At 44.7% G+C, this 21272-nt stretch overlaps 1 protein-coding gene across 1 annotated transcript; it reads right to left on the bottom strand.

Moving 5' to 3' along the window:
• Window positions 1-7587: 7587 nt before the first annotated feature.
• prmt6 (protein arginine methyltransferase 6) lies at window positions 7588-8926 on the bottom strand. Its single transcript, XM_084325741.1, has one exon. It carries the CDS (start codon window positions 8910-8912, stop codon window positions 7842-7844), a length of 1071 nt encoding a protein of 356 aa, XP_084181867.1. The 5' UTR covers window positions 8913-8926; the 3' UTR covers window positions 7588-7841.
• Window positions 8927-21272: the final 12346 nt, after the last annotated feature.

Below are 21272 nucleotides of genomic sequence, written 5' to 3'. Positions count from 1 at the left end.
CGCCACAGCTCTGTAACCAAAGCTCCAAAGTCAGGGTCGACTCCAGAGAGAGTCAGAGAGTCAGGGTCGACTCCAGAGGGAGTCAGAGAGTCAGGGTCGACTCCAGAGGCCGGAGTCAGAGAGTCAGGGTCGACTCCAGAGAGAGTCAGAGAGTCAGAGTCGACTCCAGAGGCCGGAGTCAGAGAGTCAGGGTCGACTCCAGAGAGAGTCAGAGAGTCAGAGTCGACTCCAGAGGCAGAGAGTCAGAGAGTCAGGGTCGACTCCAGAGGCCGGAGTCAGAGAGTCAGGGTCGACTCCAGAGAGAGTCAGAGAGTCAGGGTCGACTCCAGAGAGAGTCAGAGAGTCAGGGTCGACTCCAGAGAGAGTCAGAGAGTCAGGGTCGACTCCAGAGAGAGTCAGAGAGTCAGGGTCGACTCCAGAGGCTGGAGTCAGAGAGTCAGGGTCGACTCCAGAGGCCGGAGTCAGAGAGTCAGGGTCGACTCCAGATGCCGGAGTCAGAGAGTCAGGGTCGACTCCAGAGAGAGTCAGAGAGTCAGGGTCGACTCCAGAGGTCGGAGTCAGAGAGTCAGGGTCGACTCCAGAGAGAGTCAGAGAGTCAGGGTCGACTCCAGAGAGAGTGAGAGAGTCAGGGTCGACTCCAGAGAGAGTCAGAGAGTCAGGGTCGACTCCAGAGAGAGTCAGAGAGTCAGGGTCGACTCCAGAGGCCGGAGTCAGAGAGTCAGGGTCGACTCCAGAGAGCCCCCAGTCATGTAGTTTTATATAGGGACCAGGGTCGACTCCAGACAGCCCCCAGTCATGTAGTTTTATATAGGGACCAGGGTCGACTCCAGAGAGCCCCCAGTCATGTAGTTTTATATAGGGACCAGGGTCGACTCCAGAGAGCCCCCAGTCATGTAGTTTTATATCGGGACGCTAGGGACATGTCCTGACCGAAGCCACGTAAACACGAATTGTCCCTAGCAAAGAAATTGCGCGTAAACTGTAGTTTTAGTATTATGATTCACAAATTTTTTTTATCTGTTGCGAAAGTGTAGGTTGACAGCTGCATTAAGGGAACACGCCAACATATTGGACAATTAGCTTATTGTCTTCCCCAGAGAGAGACAAGAGGATATATACCAGTTTCTCTCTGTGCGTTCAGTAGAAAGCTATCTGGCTGCATGTTAGCCTAGCTTAGCACAATGCATGGAAGCGGACATGGCCGGTTAGCCTAGGCATTGTCCAACTAACACCTCTCCCGAAGGGTAACCGGCCATGTCCGCTTCCATTCATTGTGCTTTAAGATAATGTAACTGAGGAGTGTACATGTTTTTCAGATGCCATGTTTTCCGCCAGACTGAATAGCTGTCTCTGTGTATTGTTGTATGTATTATTGACTGTTGTCTTGTCTGTAATTATTGCGTAGGCCTCCTGCTGCTACCCTGGCCAGGTCGCTCTTGAGAAAGAGATTTTAATCTCAATGAGACTTCCTGGATAAATAATGGTTAAATGAAAAAGTGTAATAAAATGTAATGAAGTCATTCAGTATGGCTAACTGGCCTCCAGTTGCATACAGGTTTGGTATTTGCAGGCTATAAACAACCTCCCTCTTATTAGTGTCTGAACCGCGGCTTCACATTCATTAGCATGCACTGACAGCAGCAACATGGGACTTGTGACAGCGACGTGAGACAAAGTCATTGCATACATTGTGTCTTCCAACTCACCGAGACCCGGGTTTGTGTCGTCTCTCAGCCCCTCGCTCAACCGGCATCCCCCGTTGAACAAGGAGCCCTGAAATAAGGTAGATTGAGCACAACACGTATTGATCGGCCCCCTTGAATTGCTGTGCGATACAAGACAAATAATCCCATTTAAAAAGTTTCAACACTGGGTTCCTAATGGTTTCCAAATGATTCCAGGAAAGGATGGGTCACAATTAGTTTATCATTTAGCGGCCCGAGTGCGGCCATGCATGGCTGAGTTTACCAGCCCTCTGCCTCTTGCTGCCCGGGAGCTTACACACTGCATCTGACATTTCCATTCTCCTGACACCTTCCTCTCTTCTGGCTGCCAGCTATTTATTTTCGCAGGTACCTGTGAACTGAAAGGACTTGGGGCCAGAGAACCCGGTGCACGCAACGTCAACTCACACAGTATGAAACCCAAATGTTAGTTCTAGGGGTGTAACGTTACGGCACACAAAAACCACGGTTCGGTTTGTACCTCGGTTTCGAAGTCACGGTTCACAGTTAATTTCGGTATAGTGGGGGAAAGTTTGCAGAACGTGGCTTTCCAGGTTCCACTCGGTGGTGATGTAGTGTGCAGTTACTGTTAAGTAGGGCTGTCAACGAATATTCTATATTCAAATGAATAATTGACTTGTAAAGTAATTCGATTGTAAAATTAATATTGGATTGTGAAAAAAAACAGGTCTTCTAGGTAGGTAGGTCTTCTAGCTCTGGCTTGTCCTTTGCGTTCGCCATGAGGCTATGCTAAAGCTGAAGTTATATTTTGGGAAGGGGGTGAATTTGGAGTTTTTAATGAAGTTCTGCACGCAAAAAAGTAACGCACGTGCGTTCCGTTAATGGTTACAGTAACGTTGTATTCGTTCGGTACACAGCGCATACTGAACCGAAGGTCCTGTACTGAAACGGTTCGGTACGAATACATGTACCGTTACACCCCTAGTTAGTTCCAACAAAAACCTAGGGATCGAATATAATAATAATAAATTAATACAATAAATAAACACAATATATGTTTTATAATTGGCCTGTATAAAGGCCAACAGTTTTTAATGGGCACTTCACCAAAAAACAATGCTGATTTATTTTGCACATACAGTAATCTCACACAAATTACAGCTCAATGACATAAAGTAGCAGTCTGTTTATAGAGTTTTTGGATGAGTGTGAGATTATGTGCTAAATAAATCAGCATTGTTTTTGTTGAAGTGGCCCTCTAACTTTAACTTTACAAGCTGGGTTCAGCTACAGTACATTGCTCCTATTATGAGGCCGCAGTGGTCAGCATACTACGGCTACTGCAGTACAGGACTTAAAGCAAGAAGATTACTTAGTTTATTGTAACAAAGGCAGTTGAAATGAGTCCGCCCGTCCCCCCACATATCCCTCCTGGGCCCAACGCACTGAAACAACTGTGATGGAAGACGATAACCTCAATGATACTGGCCATCCATACCTTTTTAAATTTACTAAACTAGAGGTTCCAATATGATGTGATGCCCACCCTAGTCTATGGTACAAGGGATGGTTAGCTAACATCCAGTGGTGGAAGAATTGCACAGTTCCTTTACTTAAGTAAAAGTAGAAATACCCAGATAAATGAGAACTCTGGTCAAAGTAAAGGTCCTCCATTAAAATTCTAATTAAGTAAAAGTAGAGAAATATTTGCTATTGAATGTACTTAAGTAGCCAATCAGATCAAATGTACCTGTATTTGTATAGCCCGAGATCACATGGAATAGCCCCCATGGGCTGTACAAGTCTTCTTGTACAAGTCAAGAAGAAACATCACAAAATATCAAAAACAAAAACCACCATACTCCCAGACTTTCCCCAATGAAGATAAGGAACGACTTTAAGTATCTTAAGTAAAAGTATGCATTCTACATGACGTTTGTGTATTCCCGTGCTTGGGAGCATTCAAACCTCGACCCATTGACCTCTAAAGGTTAGAGTGGTATGTGGTCCAGTTGTGCTGCTCTGATTACATCATCTTGAAGTTAGGAGGGTTCAAATGTGAAAGTATATAATCTTCATACACATTTTCTATGCAACATCTTTTTCTTCAAAGTAACTAGTTAGTAACTGATGGGTGCAGATAAATGTAGTGGGGTAAAAAGTACAATATTTCCTTTGAAATGTAGTGGAGTAAAAGTAGAAAATTCCATACAATGAAAATACTCATGTAAAGTAGCTCAAAATTGTACTCCAGTACAGAGCCGACATCAGGTTTAGGTTTACTTTGTTTGTTCAAGGGGGACAGTGTACATTAATAAAACATTTTACAGATGTAAATACACCCAATTTTAGCCAAAAGGCTAATTTCCATTGGCAGTCCCCCTGCCAGAAGGTACAGGCTAAAATCCTGTGTAAAAAAGGGTTAGCAATAAAAACAGAATAAAATCAAGATAAATAACATTAGAATAAAAACACAACAAAAGCACATAGACATAGTAGGGATACAGGTCACAATACAGTCATGGACACAAGGACAGAGCACATCATGACATATTAAGAGACCCAGACATAGACAGACGCACCATATCCACACACACACATACACACACAGACACCTCAGTGTTGACAGTTCTGGTTTTCAATGAGCCATTCCCTAACCCTGCACTTGAATGAATGGTATGATGTGGACACTCTAATTGTTTGAGGAATTGAGTTCCATTGGTAGGATGCTCTGTATGAGAAGACGGCCTGGCCAAATACACTTTTTTTTTTAAAGGGATTGTACAGTCCCCCCTTGCCGCACCTCTAGTGTTCCTGGTTGAGGCAGACTTGAGGTTGATGAAACCGGACAGAGGAGGAGGAGCCAATCCACACTTTATTTTAAAAACTAGACAGACGTTTTGATATAGGGTCAGGTTTTCCCAACTGAGTAGATTATATTTTTTTAGAATGTGACAATGATGGTACCTGAATGGTTTCTTGTCTAGAATTTGTATTGCTTGTTTGTAAAGTGATTGAAGTGGTTTCAGAATGGTGGAATGTGAATTGGACCAGGTTATCAAACAGTATGTGATGTGGGAAAGAACCATTGAATGAAAATATAGCTTTGCTGCCTCGGTTGAAAGGAAGTTTCTTATGTACCTGAAGTTTGATAGGCTGAACTTTACCTTATTGCAGACTTTTTTTTATGTGATTTTTGAAGCTAAGGTTTGGGTCTATGTGTAATCCTAAATACTTATATTCTGATACTACCTGTAATTTCTGACCGGAGATGAAGATACCCTGTGTATTGATAAATGTCTGCATAAACACATCCCCCAACATACTCTAGTCTACATGCATTCCATCAGAGGCCGGAGCACAGGGTTGCCACGTTGCAGCGCATCTGGTGCAGTTTGGGGTCGAGTGCCTGGCTCAAGGGCACTTCCTACTGAGACGCAGGGCAATGTACTGTAGATATAATTCCAACCCTCTCCGGTACCTGTCACAATACACCATTTCATCGGTGCAGGGGATCAAACCACTGACCTTTTGGTTAACGGTCAGCCTCTCTTGCCTCTGGGCCAGCCTGCCACCCACAATTTGTGTTGTTTATGAACACTGGAAGAAAAAAGCTTGTATGTTTCCCACGTGAGTGGATTGTAAATCAGCAAGAAGGTTAATTTTCCATCTGCCAGTCCTAATCTTCACAGATTTATGTAGTATATTACTTATAATTGGTATGAATATAGAAGTCCCAGTGGGGATGTAATCTATAGGAATAGCTTCAGGCTACATTATAAAGACTAGGACTGAGTGAACCGTTGAGGAGGAGCCACCGCCCCCAGCTTCCCAGCTCGCTGGCGGCATATCTGGGCCGCAAATAACATCACAGTTTCATTATGCACTTATACAAGTTTGCTCATATTTGCTGAAACTCGCAACATGCACTCACGCACACCAAGCATTGCACAGCGACTTGATTGTTGTAGTATTGTATAGTCTGGTAAGAAATATGAATAAGAAAACTCACAACTTTCATAGCTTTTATATATCTGGAGTTAAAACGGTTACCGGTGTCCTCTTCGGATTAATTTAAACAAATGTGGAATTATGAGCAAACTCTTAAGTGCATAGGGAAACTGTATGACATTATCTGCCCATATTCAATCAAATTCAAATCCATGATGTTCGTTTACAAAGCCCTCAATGGTCTCGCTCCAGCCTACATTGAGGAACTCTTGGTCCAACCCGTCAGCTCCAGGTCCCTCAGATCGAATGACCAACTGTGTCTGAGGGTCCCGCGGGCCAAACTGGTGACAAAGGGTTTCCGGGCCTTTGCAGTGATGGTGCCGACACTGTGGAATAAGCTCCCAATTTAACATTAAGTCTGCCAACACCTTACAGACCTTCAAGGCCTTGCTTAAAACCTACCTTTTCACTCTAGAGGATCATTGAGTTACTTTGCTGTTGTGTTGTGTGTCTGAGGTGTTCTTATGTTCTCTATCCGTCTGCCTGGTTCCCTGTCTCCATTGCCCTGTCTATTTTATAAAATGTTGTCCCCCGGGCTGCGCCCTGGACCGATGTAAAAATTGGCTGGGGGGCACATTATAAATGAAAATATATCATATCATATGTGCTAGCAAACTGGGGCTGGGGCTATGTAAAAATAGAATAGAATAGAAATACTTTTATTATCCCGTGGGAAATTTGACACTGCAAATCGCTCAACATTTAGACAGAACAGGTCACGAATTAGAATAATAAAACGAATCAAATCAAGTTGCCTAGGATAAGAGTAGAGTAAAATAGAATAAAAATGGAATAAAATATACAGTAAATAAATACAGTAAAAATATACTGAGGTCTACAGTAGGTCTACAAGAGGGGTACACCACCGAGCACAATGGGATACTACTCCATTTCAGGATTCGTGTTAATCCTTTGGTCTAGGACCAGACAGTCCAATCCATTTTTTTCTGAACATGTACAACTTCCTCCTAGAGGTTAGAAACCTACAATGTGAGAATCAAATATGTGATATCATCAAAATGTCAAACCAGGAGCTCTGTATACAATTAATGGGATGGGGCTGATTTTTGTGGACCTCCCTTATAGGTTTAGAGTTGTCTACCTGAATTAGCTTTATTCTATAAGAGCGTCATCGGCTCTGAATCAGAGGACGTACCCACGTACCCAGAACCGTGTGCTCAGAAAACGTGTGCTCTTCCAGTGTCCTTTAACATCTTTTCCAATTTACTCTCGGCAGAGCACACTCCCGATTCCACATCTTGATGACATCACGGGTTGGAATCTTAAGAAGATAAGATACCAGTTTCCTCTCTGTGCGTTCAGTAGAAAGCTATCTGGCTGCACGTTAGCCTACCTTAGCACAATGAATGGAAGCGGACAGTGCTGGTTAGCCTTCGGGAGAGGTGTTAGTTGGACAATGCTGGCCCTAGGCTAACCGGCACTGTCTGCTTCCATTCATTGTGCTAAGCTAGGCTAACTATCCCTTTAAGTTCCATCATCTTAGACTAGGTGTTATATAGCAGAGATGATCCATCCTACACTAAGTATCAGCAGCAGACACCCAGTGTGGCTCCTATCCATTACTTTGACTGACCTGTATACAGACACAGACCATTAGATTGGGGTCAATGGGCAAACGCTATAGAGATGTAGGCCAACCCTTTATCCTCTGTGCTTCTGTGTGCCAAAAGAAAGACAAAAGAAAGATCACATCAATTTGCTTTAGTTTCTGACATGGCTATTGGTCGGATATACGATTTTAACTTTGGGTGCATTCTGATACCAATAGACCCTTTGTAACCTGGTATAACAGTATTAACAGAGTAGCCCATCAGTATCCAATAGGTAAATGTTGGTAAACCTAGTGTTGTGAACAACCTTGTTTGGATACACTACCCATAAATGGCATTGGTGGGCTTAAGTGGGAAATCATGAGCAATCATCCTTATCTTGGGCTTAATACATTTATTAATCATCCACAAAAAAACGCAAGGGTGTTAGTAAAATTCATTATGGAAAAGGTGTTTTCGAGTAAGAGTTTATCTTGATCATATAGCTCATATTCAAGTCAGTCTCGTCTTGACTGCAGGCCTACTGATATTTCATAATGACGTTAGCATCAAAGCAAACACTTGGGGCCTATTATTAGGCGACTGTTGTTGTTTGTGGTGGCTCTGAATATGAATCGGGGATGGAAAAGGTCTTTGACTGTTTTTTAAGATCTGCCACCGTGTAGTCCACATGGATGCATATGTGCCTGGCGCTCTCCTCGGAGGGGTACATGTGGACCTCCCCGACCACCTTAGTGTCCTGCACCACGTCCACCGGGGCGTCCATGTACAGTACCGCTTGTTTCCAGTGGGTCTCGGGTTTGAACGGGGACGTGGACAGCACCAGGGGGGGCTTGTCCTCGCCGCACGTAAAGGTTACCGTGAACCACACGCACAGGGCGTTCACGGCGGCGGAGCCGAAGCACTCGCAGTGGAACGTCCCCCGCACCGACCTCAGCTGCTCCGCGGTGACCGTGTACAGGTCCAGCTCGGCGAACCGCGACGGGTGCGACAGCACGTCCTCCACCGTCACCAGGTTGACGGTGATGTCGTTGTTCATGATGCATCTCAGGGCGAAGTCGGACATGCAGGACATGTCTATGCCGTACTGGTCCTTGACGGTGCACCAGAAATTCAAGCGGTCCTCCACGACCAGGTCGTTGATGGGCGCGATGTAGAGTTCAGCCTTGGACGGCAGGATGAGCCCGCCCGGTTTGAGCCACTTGTCCCGGGCGTGGATCACGGAGTTCAACATGGACTCGTGGAGCAGCGCGTAGCCCATCCACTCGCTCACGATCACGTCCACCGTCTCGGGCAAATCGATGGTCTCCAGGGTGCCTTTGATGACCTCGATTCTGTCCTCCATCTTATTCTGTTTAACGATTTTCACAGCCTGATCGGCGATCGAACACGCCTCCACGGCGTACACTTTCCTCGCCCCGGCTTGCACACAGAACATGCTTAAAACGCCGGTTCCTGCACCGACGTCCAGGACAACTTTACCCCTGATCGAGTCACTGTTCCTCAGTATCGCCGCCTTGTACGTGCTGGTGCGGACGTGGTCCGCTATCATCTCCTCGTGGATGGTCACGTCGGAGTAACTGTCAAAGTACAGGTTATCCTGCGCGTTTTTGTCTAATTTTCTTTTCTTTACAAGATGAGACATGTTCCCTCTGTGTGCTTGCTTGGAAATCTCACGTTGAATGTTTTGTTGCATTACTTCCGCGTTGGGAGTTGTGGTACTTGTAGTTTTGAGTGGCCAAAAATGTGATCTGTATAATAGCACTCCGTTCCCAAATGAACTACAATTCCCACGAAGTTATAATATGACGCATCTTCCTCTACCAGAGACGTTGCCATTACCACTACTACTGCTACTACTGCTACTACTACTACTACTACTACTACTACTACTACTACTACTACTACTACTACTACTACTACTACTACTACTACTACTACTACTACTACTACTACTACTACTACTACTACTACTACTACTACTACTACTACTACTACTACTGCTGCCTACTACTACTACTACTACTACTGCCTACTACTACTACTACTACTACTACTACTACTACTACTACTACTACTACTACTACTACTACTACTACTACTACTATTACTACTACTACTACTACTACTACTGCCTACTACTACTGCTACTACTACTACTGCCTACTACTACTGCTACTACTACTACTTAGGGGGACCCTGATGTAAACAAGACGAAAGTCTTTCTCTGGTCTGCATCCCCTTAACAATTGTATGTATTGAGCTGTACTGTACTGTACCCATTCTGCAATCTGTTAATAAACTTTTCAATCAATCAATCAAACTACTACTACTACACAACCCCCCCCCCCCCCCCCCCAATGTACAGTAAATTACCAAGTATGGTCTTGTCAATATTCCAATGTACAGTTTTGCTTGTACAGTTGTACAGTGTCCCCCACCCACCCCTCCTACCCAACATTCCCCCCCCCCCCCACCCACCCAACCACCTCCAATGTACAGTCCCCCCCACCCCCCCCACCTACCCAACCTCCTCCAATGTACAGTTTCTACGTCAAATGTATACTCTCTTTTCTGGACTCTTTTTGTATCACAAACAGTACTGTATTTGCAAATCTGGTATGTCATAAATGTATATATGTAGCAGTACTGTCTATCTGTATGTCATGTATGTCATATATGATGAATTGAAAATGGGGGACCCTGATGTAAACAAGACAAAAGTCTTTCTCTGGTCTGCATCCCCTTAATTAACAATTGTATGTATTGAGCTGTACTGTACTGTACCCATTCTGCAATGAATGAATGAAAACTTTATTTAACAGATTGCAGAATGGGTACAATACAGTACGGCTCAATACACACAATTGTTAAGGGGATGCAGACCTGAAAAAGACGTTTGTCTTGTTTCCATCAGGGTCCCCCATTTTCAATTCATATAGACATTTATGACATACACAACATACATGACATTTATGGCATAGGGACATATAGGTATTTAGTACTGATACATTTGTGACATAAACGGTATTCAAATATCCAGTACTGTTACCCCTAGATCCTGACAGAGTATATACATATGATGGGGAGGGGACTGTACTTTAGGAGGGGGTGGGTGGGAGAGAAATATCCATACGGCGGGAGGGAATATATCTGTTAATAAAGTTTTCAATCAATCAATCTACTACTACTACTGAGTGATGATAACACATAATAATAATAATAATAATAATAATAATAATAATAATAATAATAATAATAATAATAATAATAATAATAATAATGATAATAATAATAATAATAATAATAATAATAATAATTATTATTATTATTATTATTATTATTATTATTATTATTTAACTCAGGAGATGGACAGTAAATACTATTTTATTTTGTAATTCCTATAAGTACATTATTTAAAGATGCACTATGTAAAATTGGCTCTATGTGGTGGTGAGAGGTAACAGTGTTTAAACAAGAGAAAATGGCAACATAATACATACATTTTATACATTAGTAGGCCTACATTTCTCCAAGTGAGGTACCACTGGGCACTGTTTTACATTAGTCTCGTTGACATGTTATGCTCTAGAAATGAGATCAGAGCCTTTTACAGATTTCACAGCACTGGTCTGTATGGGCTTGATTTGGATTGTTAAAGAAGTTACACTTTTTGCCGGACATGGAGGACTGGCCTACAATAATGAATGTCCCTGACTGACTGACTGACTAACTAACATTGTTGAAACACACTTACACACATACTCTGTGTGTCTATGAACTCTGTTGCCTACTCAATTTATACCCACCTACTGCTTTCAATGTCCAACAACTGCCCTACACTGTAATCATATGAATCATAATAATCTTAACTACCAACCTCATACTAGTCTACCCATATACACTATATGATGGCATGTACAACAGTGCTGTATATACTGTATATATACATTTATATTATTTATATTTACAGTGTATATATATATATATAAATATACCTGCATATCTTCCTATATACCTACTTATACACCTGCAGATAACCCATATAGCCTAACTCTATATGATAGCATGTACAATAATGCTGTATATACTGTACCGTATATATATATATATATATATTTATTTATTATTACCGTATAGATATCTATCCACATCTGTCTGTACATACCGGCACATAATCCTTTTGCATATATGTAGATACTATATCTATATCTGTACATATCCCTTACCTACTTCTTACTAGTTACGGTGCTGGCCAGTATGACTTACTACCATGGTGTCTTTAAACCTGTATCACTGTACATATTCATATTACAAATCTGTACATACATCTGATTAGCATTACACTCAGTAGTACTAAATGTATATATTTTATACCCAGTTTAATCACCTGTGAATTGTATATTACTATTGCACTTTACTGTTACATTTGCACTCCGTTTGGGTGCCAAACTTATTTTCGTTGTATTGTACTTGTGCTGTATGATGACAATAACTTTGAATCTAGTCTAATCACATCTAATCTAATCAAGAGTGTCATGGCTGGGTCCATGTTAACTAGGCCTGCCTAGTCTTGTTTAATGAAAAATGTACATTGTGCAGTTTTGACGTCACGTATGAAAGCATTATCTTAAGAATGTTATCTAAAAGTAACACATAGATGTTATGGTGATGTATTGGCTTTGGTGTACTGATCTCTCCAGAACTCAGCCTACAGTGCTGTCTGGATTTTCTAGGCCTATCGAAACTTTTTTCAGATCAGTTGTAACCATTGATAGCATGATTAGCCCTTCGGTTTTCTAAGATGCCCTTGAACAAGTAACAGATTCCAGTCTTTTTATTATAATTTTTTAAGATTTATTTTTTGGCATTTTATTGCTTTATTGGACCGGCAGAGAGGAAGGATGGGAGAAGATATGGGGGGAGGACGCGTGAAGATTTTCCCTAAGCGGGTTGTACTTCCGCGTTCGGTTTGCGCAATCTGATTGGCCACTGGCGTTTCTGGTCATGTGACATGTGCGCCAATCGTGTGGCACCTAGTTCTGCGCCTATTTCCGGGTCTAACAGCCTGAAAACTACCTAACGCCTAGTTTATCACTGGTTAAGCTTAGGCGACTCTTTCGAAGTTAGGGCTGGTGTTCTATCGCCCTGCTCTAAGACAAACTCTAACCTTAACCAACTTCGAAAGAGTGCCTAAGCTTAACCGGTGGCAGAACTAGGCGTCACACGATTGGCGCACATGTCACATGACCAGAAACGTCAGTGGCCAATCAGATCGCGTAAACCGAACGCGGAAGTACAACCCACTTAGGGAAAATATTCACGCGGGGAGGACATGCAGCAAAGGTCTCCGGGTCCGGGAGTCCAACCCGGGATGGCTGCATTGCACTGCAGCGCAGTTACGTGGTGCGCCACCCTGGCGCCCAACATATGCCAGTCTTAAAACATACTGTAATATGTTCAGTACAAGTTAACTCAGTTATGTAGCAAAGGACACCCACCTCTTTTCCCTCTGTACTTAGAGGCAACATGTTCTCATTAGAAAACATAAATAAAGTACTAATCGACCACAGGGATAAAGGTACATGATGTAAGTTATGTTATAGCCATAAGTAATATATTTATGTATTGTATTGCCAAAGGTTCAAAACAAAGGAATTGAACCAACAATCATTACCGTCATGGGCGAGTGCTCTCACCACTATCTAACTATGACTATAGTTACAGTTATGGTTAGTTTTAACATTCTCTTAATGCTTATGGTTAAGACATAAAGTTAGGTTTAAGATTAGGGTTCGATCCCCAGCAGGGGAACTTAAATGTTTTCTGAAAACGTAGAAAATATACAGTACATAATATAGAATAGAATAGAATAGAAGTACTTTATTGATCCGAGGGAAATTCAGCACTACAGATCGCTCACAGTAAACATTTAGGTTTCACAAATGAAAGGTGCGGCTGGGTAGTGCAGTGGACTCGCCTACCACCGCAGAGGGTCAGCGGTACCTCCGGCTTGGTCAGTCGTCCCTACTAACACAATTGGCAGTGTTAGCGGGTGGGAAGCCGGTGGGGTATGTGTCCTGGTCAGGGGCGGGGCTAGGGGGTGGCTACTTGGGCTCAAGCCCAGAATGTTTTCTGAAACGCCCCGAATCTATTTTCACAAAAAAACTGACACCACCGCTAGAGAGTCTAGCTCCACCCCAACCATGTTACTGGCCTTCCTGATCAGCTTTTCCAGCCTGTTTGCGTCCCCCTCTCACAGTCCTCTGCCCCAGCAGGTCACTGCATACAAGAAGGTGCCCGCCACCACTGACTCGTAGAACATCCTCAACATCCTTGTACAGACGTTGAAGGATCTCGGCCTTCTGAGGAAGTAGAGTCGGCTCTGGCCCTTCTTGTAGAGTGCCTCAGTGTGTTTTGACCCGTTCAGTATATTGTCGATGTGTACTCCAAGGTATTTGTAATCCTCAACCATGTACGCGTCAACCCCCCTGATGGAAACAGGGGGTCACAGGTGTACTCCACCTCCCCAGATCCACAGCCAGTTTACATTTACATTTAGTCATTTAGCTGACGCTTTTATCCAAAGCGACTTACAAGTTCTGTACGACAAGACAGCAAGAAGGGTACAACTCTATCAGCTGAGTAACAATGCTCATCAAAGTGTTGCGTGTTACAGTGTAGGTTCGTTTATTAGGACAAGTGCATGACAGCTGGTTAGTCAGGGTTAGATTTATTTATTTTTATTAATTTTTTTATATCATTTCAGATAATGGTTGAAAAAGTCTTTAGTCGACGGCGAAAGATTGGACGGGATTCGGCTGTCCTAACTGGGATGGGTAGTTCATTCCACCATTGTGGGGCAAGGACTGAGAATAGGCGGCTTCTCTTTGATGACCCTCCGGGAGCTTGGATAGGAGTAGGTCTGAGGCGGCCAGAAGATGCAGAGCGTAGGGGTCTTGAGGGTGTGTAGTTAGAGACCATTGACCGGAGGTAGGCGGGAGCGGTTCCCTTTGCCGCACGGTATGCTAGGTCGAGGGCCTTGAAGTGGATACGTGCAGCAATGGGGAGCCAGTGCAGGTCCCTAAGAAGTGGGGTGACATGGGCCGACTTCGGTAGGTTTGAGATCAGGCGGGCCGCTGCGTTTTGAATGAGTTGAAGAGGCTTGGTGGCAGTGGCTGGGAGGCCAGCTAGCAGTGCGTTGCAGTAGTCGAGGCGGGAGATGACTGTTGATTGGACGAGGAGTTGGGTGGATTCTTTTGTCAGGAAGGGGCGTATCCTTCTGACGTTGCTCAGGAGGAATCTGCAGGTTCTGGTTGTCGCTGCGATGTGAGCAGAGAAGTTCAACTGGTCGTCGAGGACAACACCAAGGTTCTTGGCGGTCGGGGACGCGGTCACAGCTGCATTCTCGACTGTGATGGAGAGGTCGGTCAGGGGGGAGGATTTGGCCGGCAGGTGGAGCAATTCTGTTTTGCTTAGGTTCAGTTTGAGGTGGTTGGTCGTCATCCAGGCGGAGATGTCGGACAGACAGGCCGAGATCCGCTCAGAGACGTGGATATCTGAGGGAGGGAAGGAGAGGAAGAGTTGAGTATCATCGGCATAACAATGATATGAGAAGCCATGAGATGTGATAATGTTACCCAGTGATTTAGTGTAGATGGAGAAGAGAAGGGGTCCTAGGACCAATCCCTGGGGGACACCCGTCCGGAGGGGGCGGGTGGCCGACAGAGTCCCTCTCCATGACACTTGGTAGGAGCGGTCGTTGAGGTATGTCAGCCATGTCAGCGCAGATCCAGCCACTCCCATTCCTGCGAGGGCCGCGAGGAGGATCTGATGGTTGACTGTGTCGAAGGCTACAGATAGATCTAGGAGAATCAGGACAGAGGAGAGGCCTTTCGCTTTTGCTAAGTGAAGTGCCTCTGTGACCGCAATGAGGGCCGTTTCTGTGGAGTGGCCAGTCCGGAAGCCAGACTGATTGGGGTCTAGGAGGTCATTCTGTAAGAGATAAGCAGTAAGTTGGTTGGATCCAGCACGTTCAAGTGTTTTAGAAAGGAAGGAGAGAAGAGAGACAGGACGATAGTTGGCTATGATGGTGGGGTTCAGGGTTGGTTTTTTTATGAGGGGCGTGACTCTGGCTTGTTTTAGGGAGGTGGGGACCACCCCCGAGTTGAGTGAGGAGTTGATGGTTGCAGTTAGGAATGGGAGGATGTCCGGTGCTATGGTCTGGAGGAGTGGGGAGGGTAGCTGGTCCAGCTGGCATGTAGTTGGACGGTTCGACCTTACCAGTGTCAGGGTCTCGGCTTCTGTAATGGGAGAGAAAGATGACAGAGTGAAGGATGAGGTTCTCTATTCAGCGTTTGGAATGGGTGGGGGTTGGGAGAAGGAGCTGCGGATGTTCTCCACTTTTTCCTCAAAGAAGATCGCAAAGTCTTCGGCAGAAAAAGATGAGGGAGGAGGGGGTGGGGGGGGGGGGGGGTGAGGAGGGAGGACATGGTAGCATGCAGTTTGCGAAGATTCTTGGCAGAGGCCTCGATCCTATGGTGAAAGAAAGAAGCTTTGGCATTAGTAATGGTTTTGGAGAATGTTAACAAGAGGTTGTGATATGTGTCGATGTCAGCAGTGAGGCGTGACTTTCTATACTTCCTCTCAGCCGCTCTCAGGACCTGTCTTTGTTCTCTCACTGCATCCGTCAGCCATGGACTGGGTGGGGAACGGCGGGCAGGATTCTCAACGAGGGGACAGAGCTTGTCGAAGGAGGTTGCAAGGGCTGAGAGGAGGGTGGAGGTTGCCATCTCTGTGGGGATAGCAGAGAAGGTGTCACTCAAAGGTAGAGCGGATATTATGTCAGAGGAGAGGGTGGAGGGGGATAGGGAGGCCAGGTTACGTCTGAGTGAGACGGTTTGAGTTGGGGTGAAGACCTTTCGGTTAAGCATGAGAGTTAGTGAGAAGGATGCAATGCAGACAAACAGCTGCATACAGTGCGACCATTTCACTCACATTTGCCCATTCATTTTTGGACACATCACACACCATCGGTGTGTGTACTGTACGTGTTCTCCTAATGGAGAACACCAGGAGAACACCAGGATGTGAATGGAGGGTGAATGTGAGATATATCGTGTAAATAAGTTTTGATTGATCGCAAGACTACACTGTAAAAAAAAAATAATAATAAGTTACCAGAACTTAAAAATATTGAGTTCAGTTACTGTGCATTAAGGTTTTCAGTTTTCAATCCATAATAAGTTAACAGAAAAATAAGTACACAACCACATTATTTCAACCTAATAAATCTATGTTTATTGTCATTGTTTTAAGAACACAGGTTGACTTGGTAATACTCACATTTTGAGTAAAAAAAAATTGCTTTTAACATGTGCAATGTTCAATGAAATAGAAAAATAAATAATAAAATTTGTTGATTAATCCCGTAATAATGTTTTTGTTATAAGGCTCTGCAAATGTTACTGAATGATGTAGCAATGTATTTCCAGCTAAATTGAAATAATAAACAAATAAAGGGTCTCAATTAAATATGTGGTAGTAAAAAGAACCTGTGGGAGGATTTCAACAAGATAAATGCGACAACAGTGCAAAATATTTCACTATAATATTTCAAAGCAAAAAAAAACAAAGAAAAAAGGTTTTTTACTGCTGCCCCCTGTGCCTATGCCTAGGGTTGCCTACCCCTGGTGTAGAGAGTAAAGAGGAGAGAGGACTGTCCCCTGCGGGGCCCCGGTGTTGCTGACCAGTCTGGCTGACTGACTGTGTAATACTATTACTGTGGACCCCAGTAATAGTAGCCTATGCCTGTGGCAATGGCTAATGGGGATCCGAATAAACTAAACTAAACACATGTTACATTTCCGATACAATACGTAAATATATTACTTATGGCTACAACATGACGTACATTATATACCTTTTTCCCTGTGGTCGATTAGCACTGTATTTACATATTTTAAGCAAGATCGGCTGTTAGGGCAGTGGTTCTTAACTTGAGACTTTGCTCAAAGTATAAAGAAACTCAATGTCAAACTAAATTATATTACACTTTCCTCATTAAAATATAATGAAATCAGCCTGTAATACTTTCCCCAATCAAAGTTAAACAGTTTTGTTCCTTGGCTCAATCGCTCATCTCCCCATGGACTGTATGATCATCCCACACTTTTAATGACCTTCACAGGCAAAAATATTAGGTGGTGTCTTGGAATTGTTATTCCAAGTGTGCCACGGCATCAAATTGGTTGAGAACCACTGATTGAGAGTATAATCCACGTATCTGCCTAATTACTGTTGAAATAAGTCTGTAGCCTATAGGAGGAGGGCAGGGTCACATCATAGCCCACCCCGCCTCCCACTGCTGCACCGTTGTTGCAGTTGAGTTAAAATGCGTCCATCTCATAACGAGCAATACGACACAGTGTGGCCATAAATAACTAAAGCGTTGGCCACCGTTGTAGCAGGCGGAACACAGCTGTTTGTGCCTGGGCTCTCCTCTCTTCTGCTGAGCCCGTCCGCTGGGACCCTCCACACTCCCTTCAAGACATCCTTGGCAAAAACTACTGGAGGAGGACGGAGCCAGAGCTGTATCCCATTTCACACAGAGATGGAACAAATAAAAAGAGAGGGAGGTGGGGTTGGAGAGGCTGAGAGAGAGGGGTGGGGTGGAGAGGGAGAGGGGTGGAGAGAGAGGGAGTCGGGGTTGGAGAGGCTGCGAGTGAGAGGGAGGTCAGGTTGAGGAGGCTGAGGGGGTGAGAGAGGGAGAGGTGGGGTTGGAGAGGCTGAGAGAGGGACGGAGGTGGGGTTGGGGAGGTTGAGGGAGAGGGAGGTGGGGTTGAGGAGGCTAAGAGAGGGAGGTGCGGTTGGGGGGGAGAGAGAGGGAGAAAGGTGGGGTTGGAGAGGCTGAGAGGGACGGAGGTGGGGTTGGGGAGGCTGAGAGAGGGAGGTGCGGTTGAGGAGGCTGAGAGAGGGAGGTGCGGTTGGGGAGGCTGAGAGAGGGAGGTGCGGTTGAGGAGGCTGAGAGAGGGAGGTGCGGTTGAGGAGGCTGAGAGAGGGAGGTGCGGTTGGGGAGGCTGAGAGAGGGAGGTGCGGTTGAGGAGGTTGAGAGAAGTGGGGTTGGAGAGGCTGAGAGGGACGGAGGTGGGGTTGGGGAGGCTGAGAGAGGGAGGTGCGGTTGAGGAGGCTGAGAGAGAGAGGTGCGGTTGGGGAGGCTGAGAGAGGGAGGTGCGGTTGGGGAGGCTGAGAGAGGGAGGTGCGGTTGAGGAGGCTGAGAGAGGGAGGTGCGGTTGAGGAGGCTGAGAGAGGGAGGTGCGGTTGGGGAGGCTGAGAGAGGGAGGTGCGGTTGAGGAGGTTGAGAGAGGGAGGTGCGGTTGAGGAGGCTGAGAGAGGGAGGTGCGGTTGAGGAGGTTGATAGAGGGAGGTGCGGTTGAGGAGGTTGAGAGAGGGAGGTGCGGTTGAGGAGGTTGAGAGAGGGAGGTGCGGTTGAGGAGGTTGAGAGAAGTGGGGTTGGAGAGGTTGAGAGAGAGGGAGGGTGTTGAGTTGCTATGTTGCATCCAAGATTACCTTTTCAAACCTGTGTGTGCGTGTGTGTATGCATGTGCGTGTGTGCGTGCGTGTGTATGTGTGCATATGAGTGTGTGCATTCCATCCGTGTGAGCAAGCATCCGTCCATCCGCAAGTATTCATTGCCACCCAGAAAACGATGAGAACATAATGTGCATTTGACCTCTCTCAAGTCTCTGCAAAAGCTACTCTGTGAATTAGGCTGCGGCTGCATCGATCCGTTGTGTCTGTCCACCTATGTTCGTTTTTAATTAATCTTCAGCGGGGAGTATCTGTTTGTCAGACAGGGTTGATACGGCGTCCATTTTGAGAGGGTGAACCTTTGGAACTGACGGATACGTTACCATCCGCAGAGCTGTTGTTGAACTGCAAAGGCATGATTACGCTAGATTCTGATTTAAAAATAAACCGAGGGACAGTTAATACCTTCCGTCACATTTCTATCCGTTCAGTGAAGGATCAATGTAGCCGCAGGCTTTAATGTTAAAGCGGATCACTTCCTCCACACATTTTCAGGTAGAGGCTGATGGCAGGTCAGCAGACATTCACACTGCTGGCAAAAGTGGCCCAAATATGATTGGGCCACTTTTACTGTATGTGACTCAGATCTGTTTATTTCACGACAATCACATCAAATCTGCCACTTTCATAATGTGGTCCTAAATCAGATACAGGTCTGATTTAGTTTCGCAATGCGACCTCAGTTTGAATATCATATCAGAATTCATGTGACTTTTACGATTGACATTCATCCCAATTATATTTTATTTTTTTATTATTTTTTAAACAAACACAAACAAACATGACAACACACGATTAGATATACAAGCATTGTAAAACAGTGTACATCAGTTAACTCACCGTTTGGATAAATGTCTTATACAAGATATTCCCCTAATACCTGCTATCTATTCCCCTACACACATATGCTCTTGCTCGCACCCCCCGCCCTGGACCCCCCAATGGATAATCCATCCATTATCCTTCGCTCCTAACCAGACACTACCATTAAATGCTAGCTTTTATTCTCTCAACCACTTCTAACCACATTGTCAATTTGGATTCATTGAGACCCAAAATTCTTGCTGTAGATATTTCTAGATAAATCACATCGAGATATGTAAGAATCCAGACCGTCACTCCAGGGACCGCAGATGTAAATGAGCTACCCAGCTAACTCTGGCCCAATTGTTGTGTTGTGCAATGTGCATGGCCCCTGCTAACTAAACTAATAACCAAACAAATCTAAATTGTTTCTAGGGTCCATATGATGGATTACTGTATGATGATAGCCTACAGGTGTGATGATAGCTTTACTAAAACCCGACTGGAATGTCGCCAATGTGACTAAAGCTAATTAACATTTTATTAAAAATACCAAGACTAAAATGAACCACTGATTATTATGAACTACAATTCGCTTTCTAATGAATGAGCGTTCACTCTCAATCGTTTCACCATGTAGGACTCCTTCCCTTATTATGAGAACGTGTCACTAACACGTCCAAAAAAACACGTATTTGAACTAGGGCTGTCCCCCGATAGTCGACTGGTAGTTGACTACCCCCCTGGAAGCAGAAAGAAAAAAATCGAATATATATATATTTTTTTTTGTATCATTTCATTTGGGCTGTGGGGGGTGCTTAATTTCGGAAGGAGTCGACTGAAGGCTCCTTGTCCTCTGCGAAAGCATGCAATTGGTCCACTGATGGATACATCTGGATAATTTGTCTAGTCTAGTGTGTTCATTAGATGGGTGAAATCCTCTTTCAGTGCCTTCAGTGTTTTCCTAGGCAGTTAGCCTCGCTGGTATGCCCGCCATTAGCGTTAGCCACGCTTCTAGGCCTCTTTGCTTTTGGAAAGAATAATAAGAATAAAAAAGAATACAAAAAAAGAAAATTAAATACATTTAAAAAAAGAAATTGCATTCGACTAAGAGGTTGGTCGACTACGGCTCCTTTCGATCGATTAGTCGACTATTGGACTAATCGGGGTCAGCCCTAATTTCAGATTCAGATTCAGATTCAGATTCAGATTCCTTTATTGTCACAGCTTTTAAAATGTACATACATTCCGAAAACGTGAGAGGCTTGTTTTCCTTGGCTCCTCAATCAAATTTGAACCAATCCATGAGAGGATGTCCTATTAGACATGACGAGACGACACAGTGGTGACAGTGGTGGTGGTGTGTGTGTGTGTGTGGGGGGGGGGGGTTCTAGCCTATACAAAAATGAATCACTGCAGACACTAATCCCCCCCCCCCCCCCACACACCACCACCACTGTCACCACTGTGTCATCTCATTAGTGATTCAAGCTGACTAGCCACTGTGCTCCTTCTCTGCAGGCGGCATGGAGCTCTTGCCAGGCCTGGTCACATCCCTGTGTCCCGTCTCACACCGCCATGTCTGACGTGGTGACGCCTATACATTCACAGC

This window comes from Notolepis coatsorum (genome assembly GCF_963971535.1).
Source record: "Notolepis coatsorum genome assembly, chromosome: 12".
In the NCBI taxonomy this organism is placed as follows: Eukaryota; Metazoa; Chordata; class Actinopteri; order Aulopiformes; family Paralepididae; genus Notolepis; species Notolepis coatsorum.
This window is presented reverse-complemented; position numbering and strand designations above follow the sequence as displayed.

What these genes read in the sequence shown, in the direction of transcription:
- prmt6 (XM_084325741.1), bottom strand. Translation starts at nt 8,912, where the DNA reads ATGTCTCATCTTGTAAAGAAAAGAAAATTAGACAAAAACGCGCAGGAT.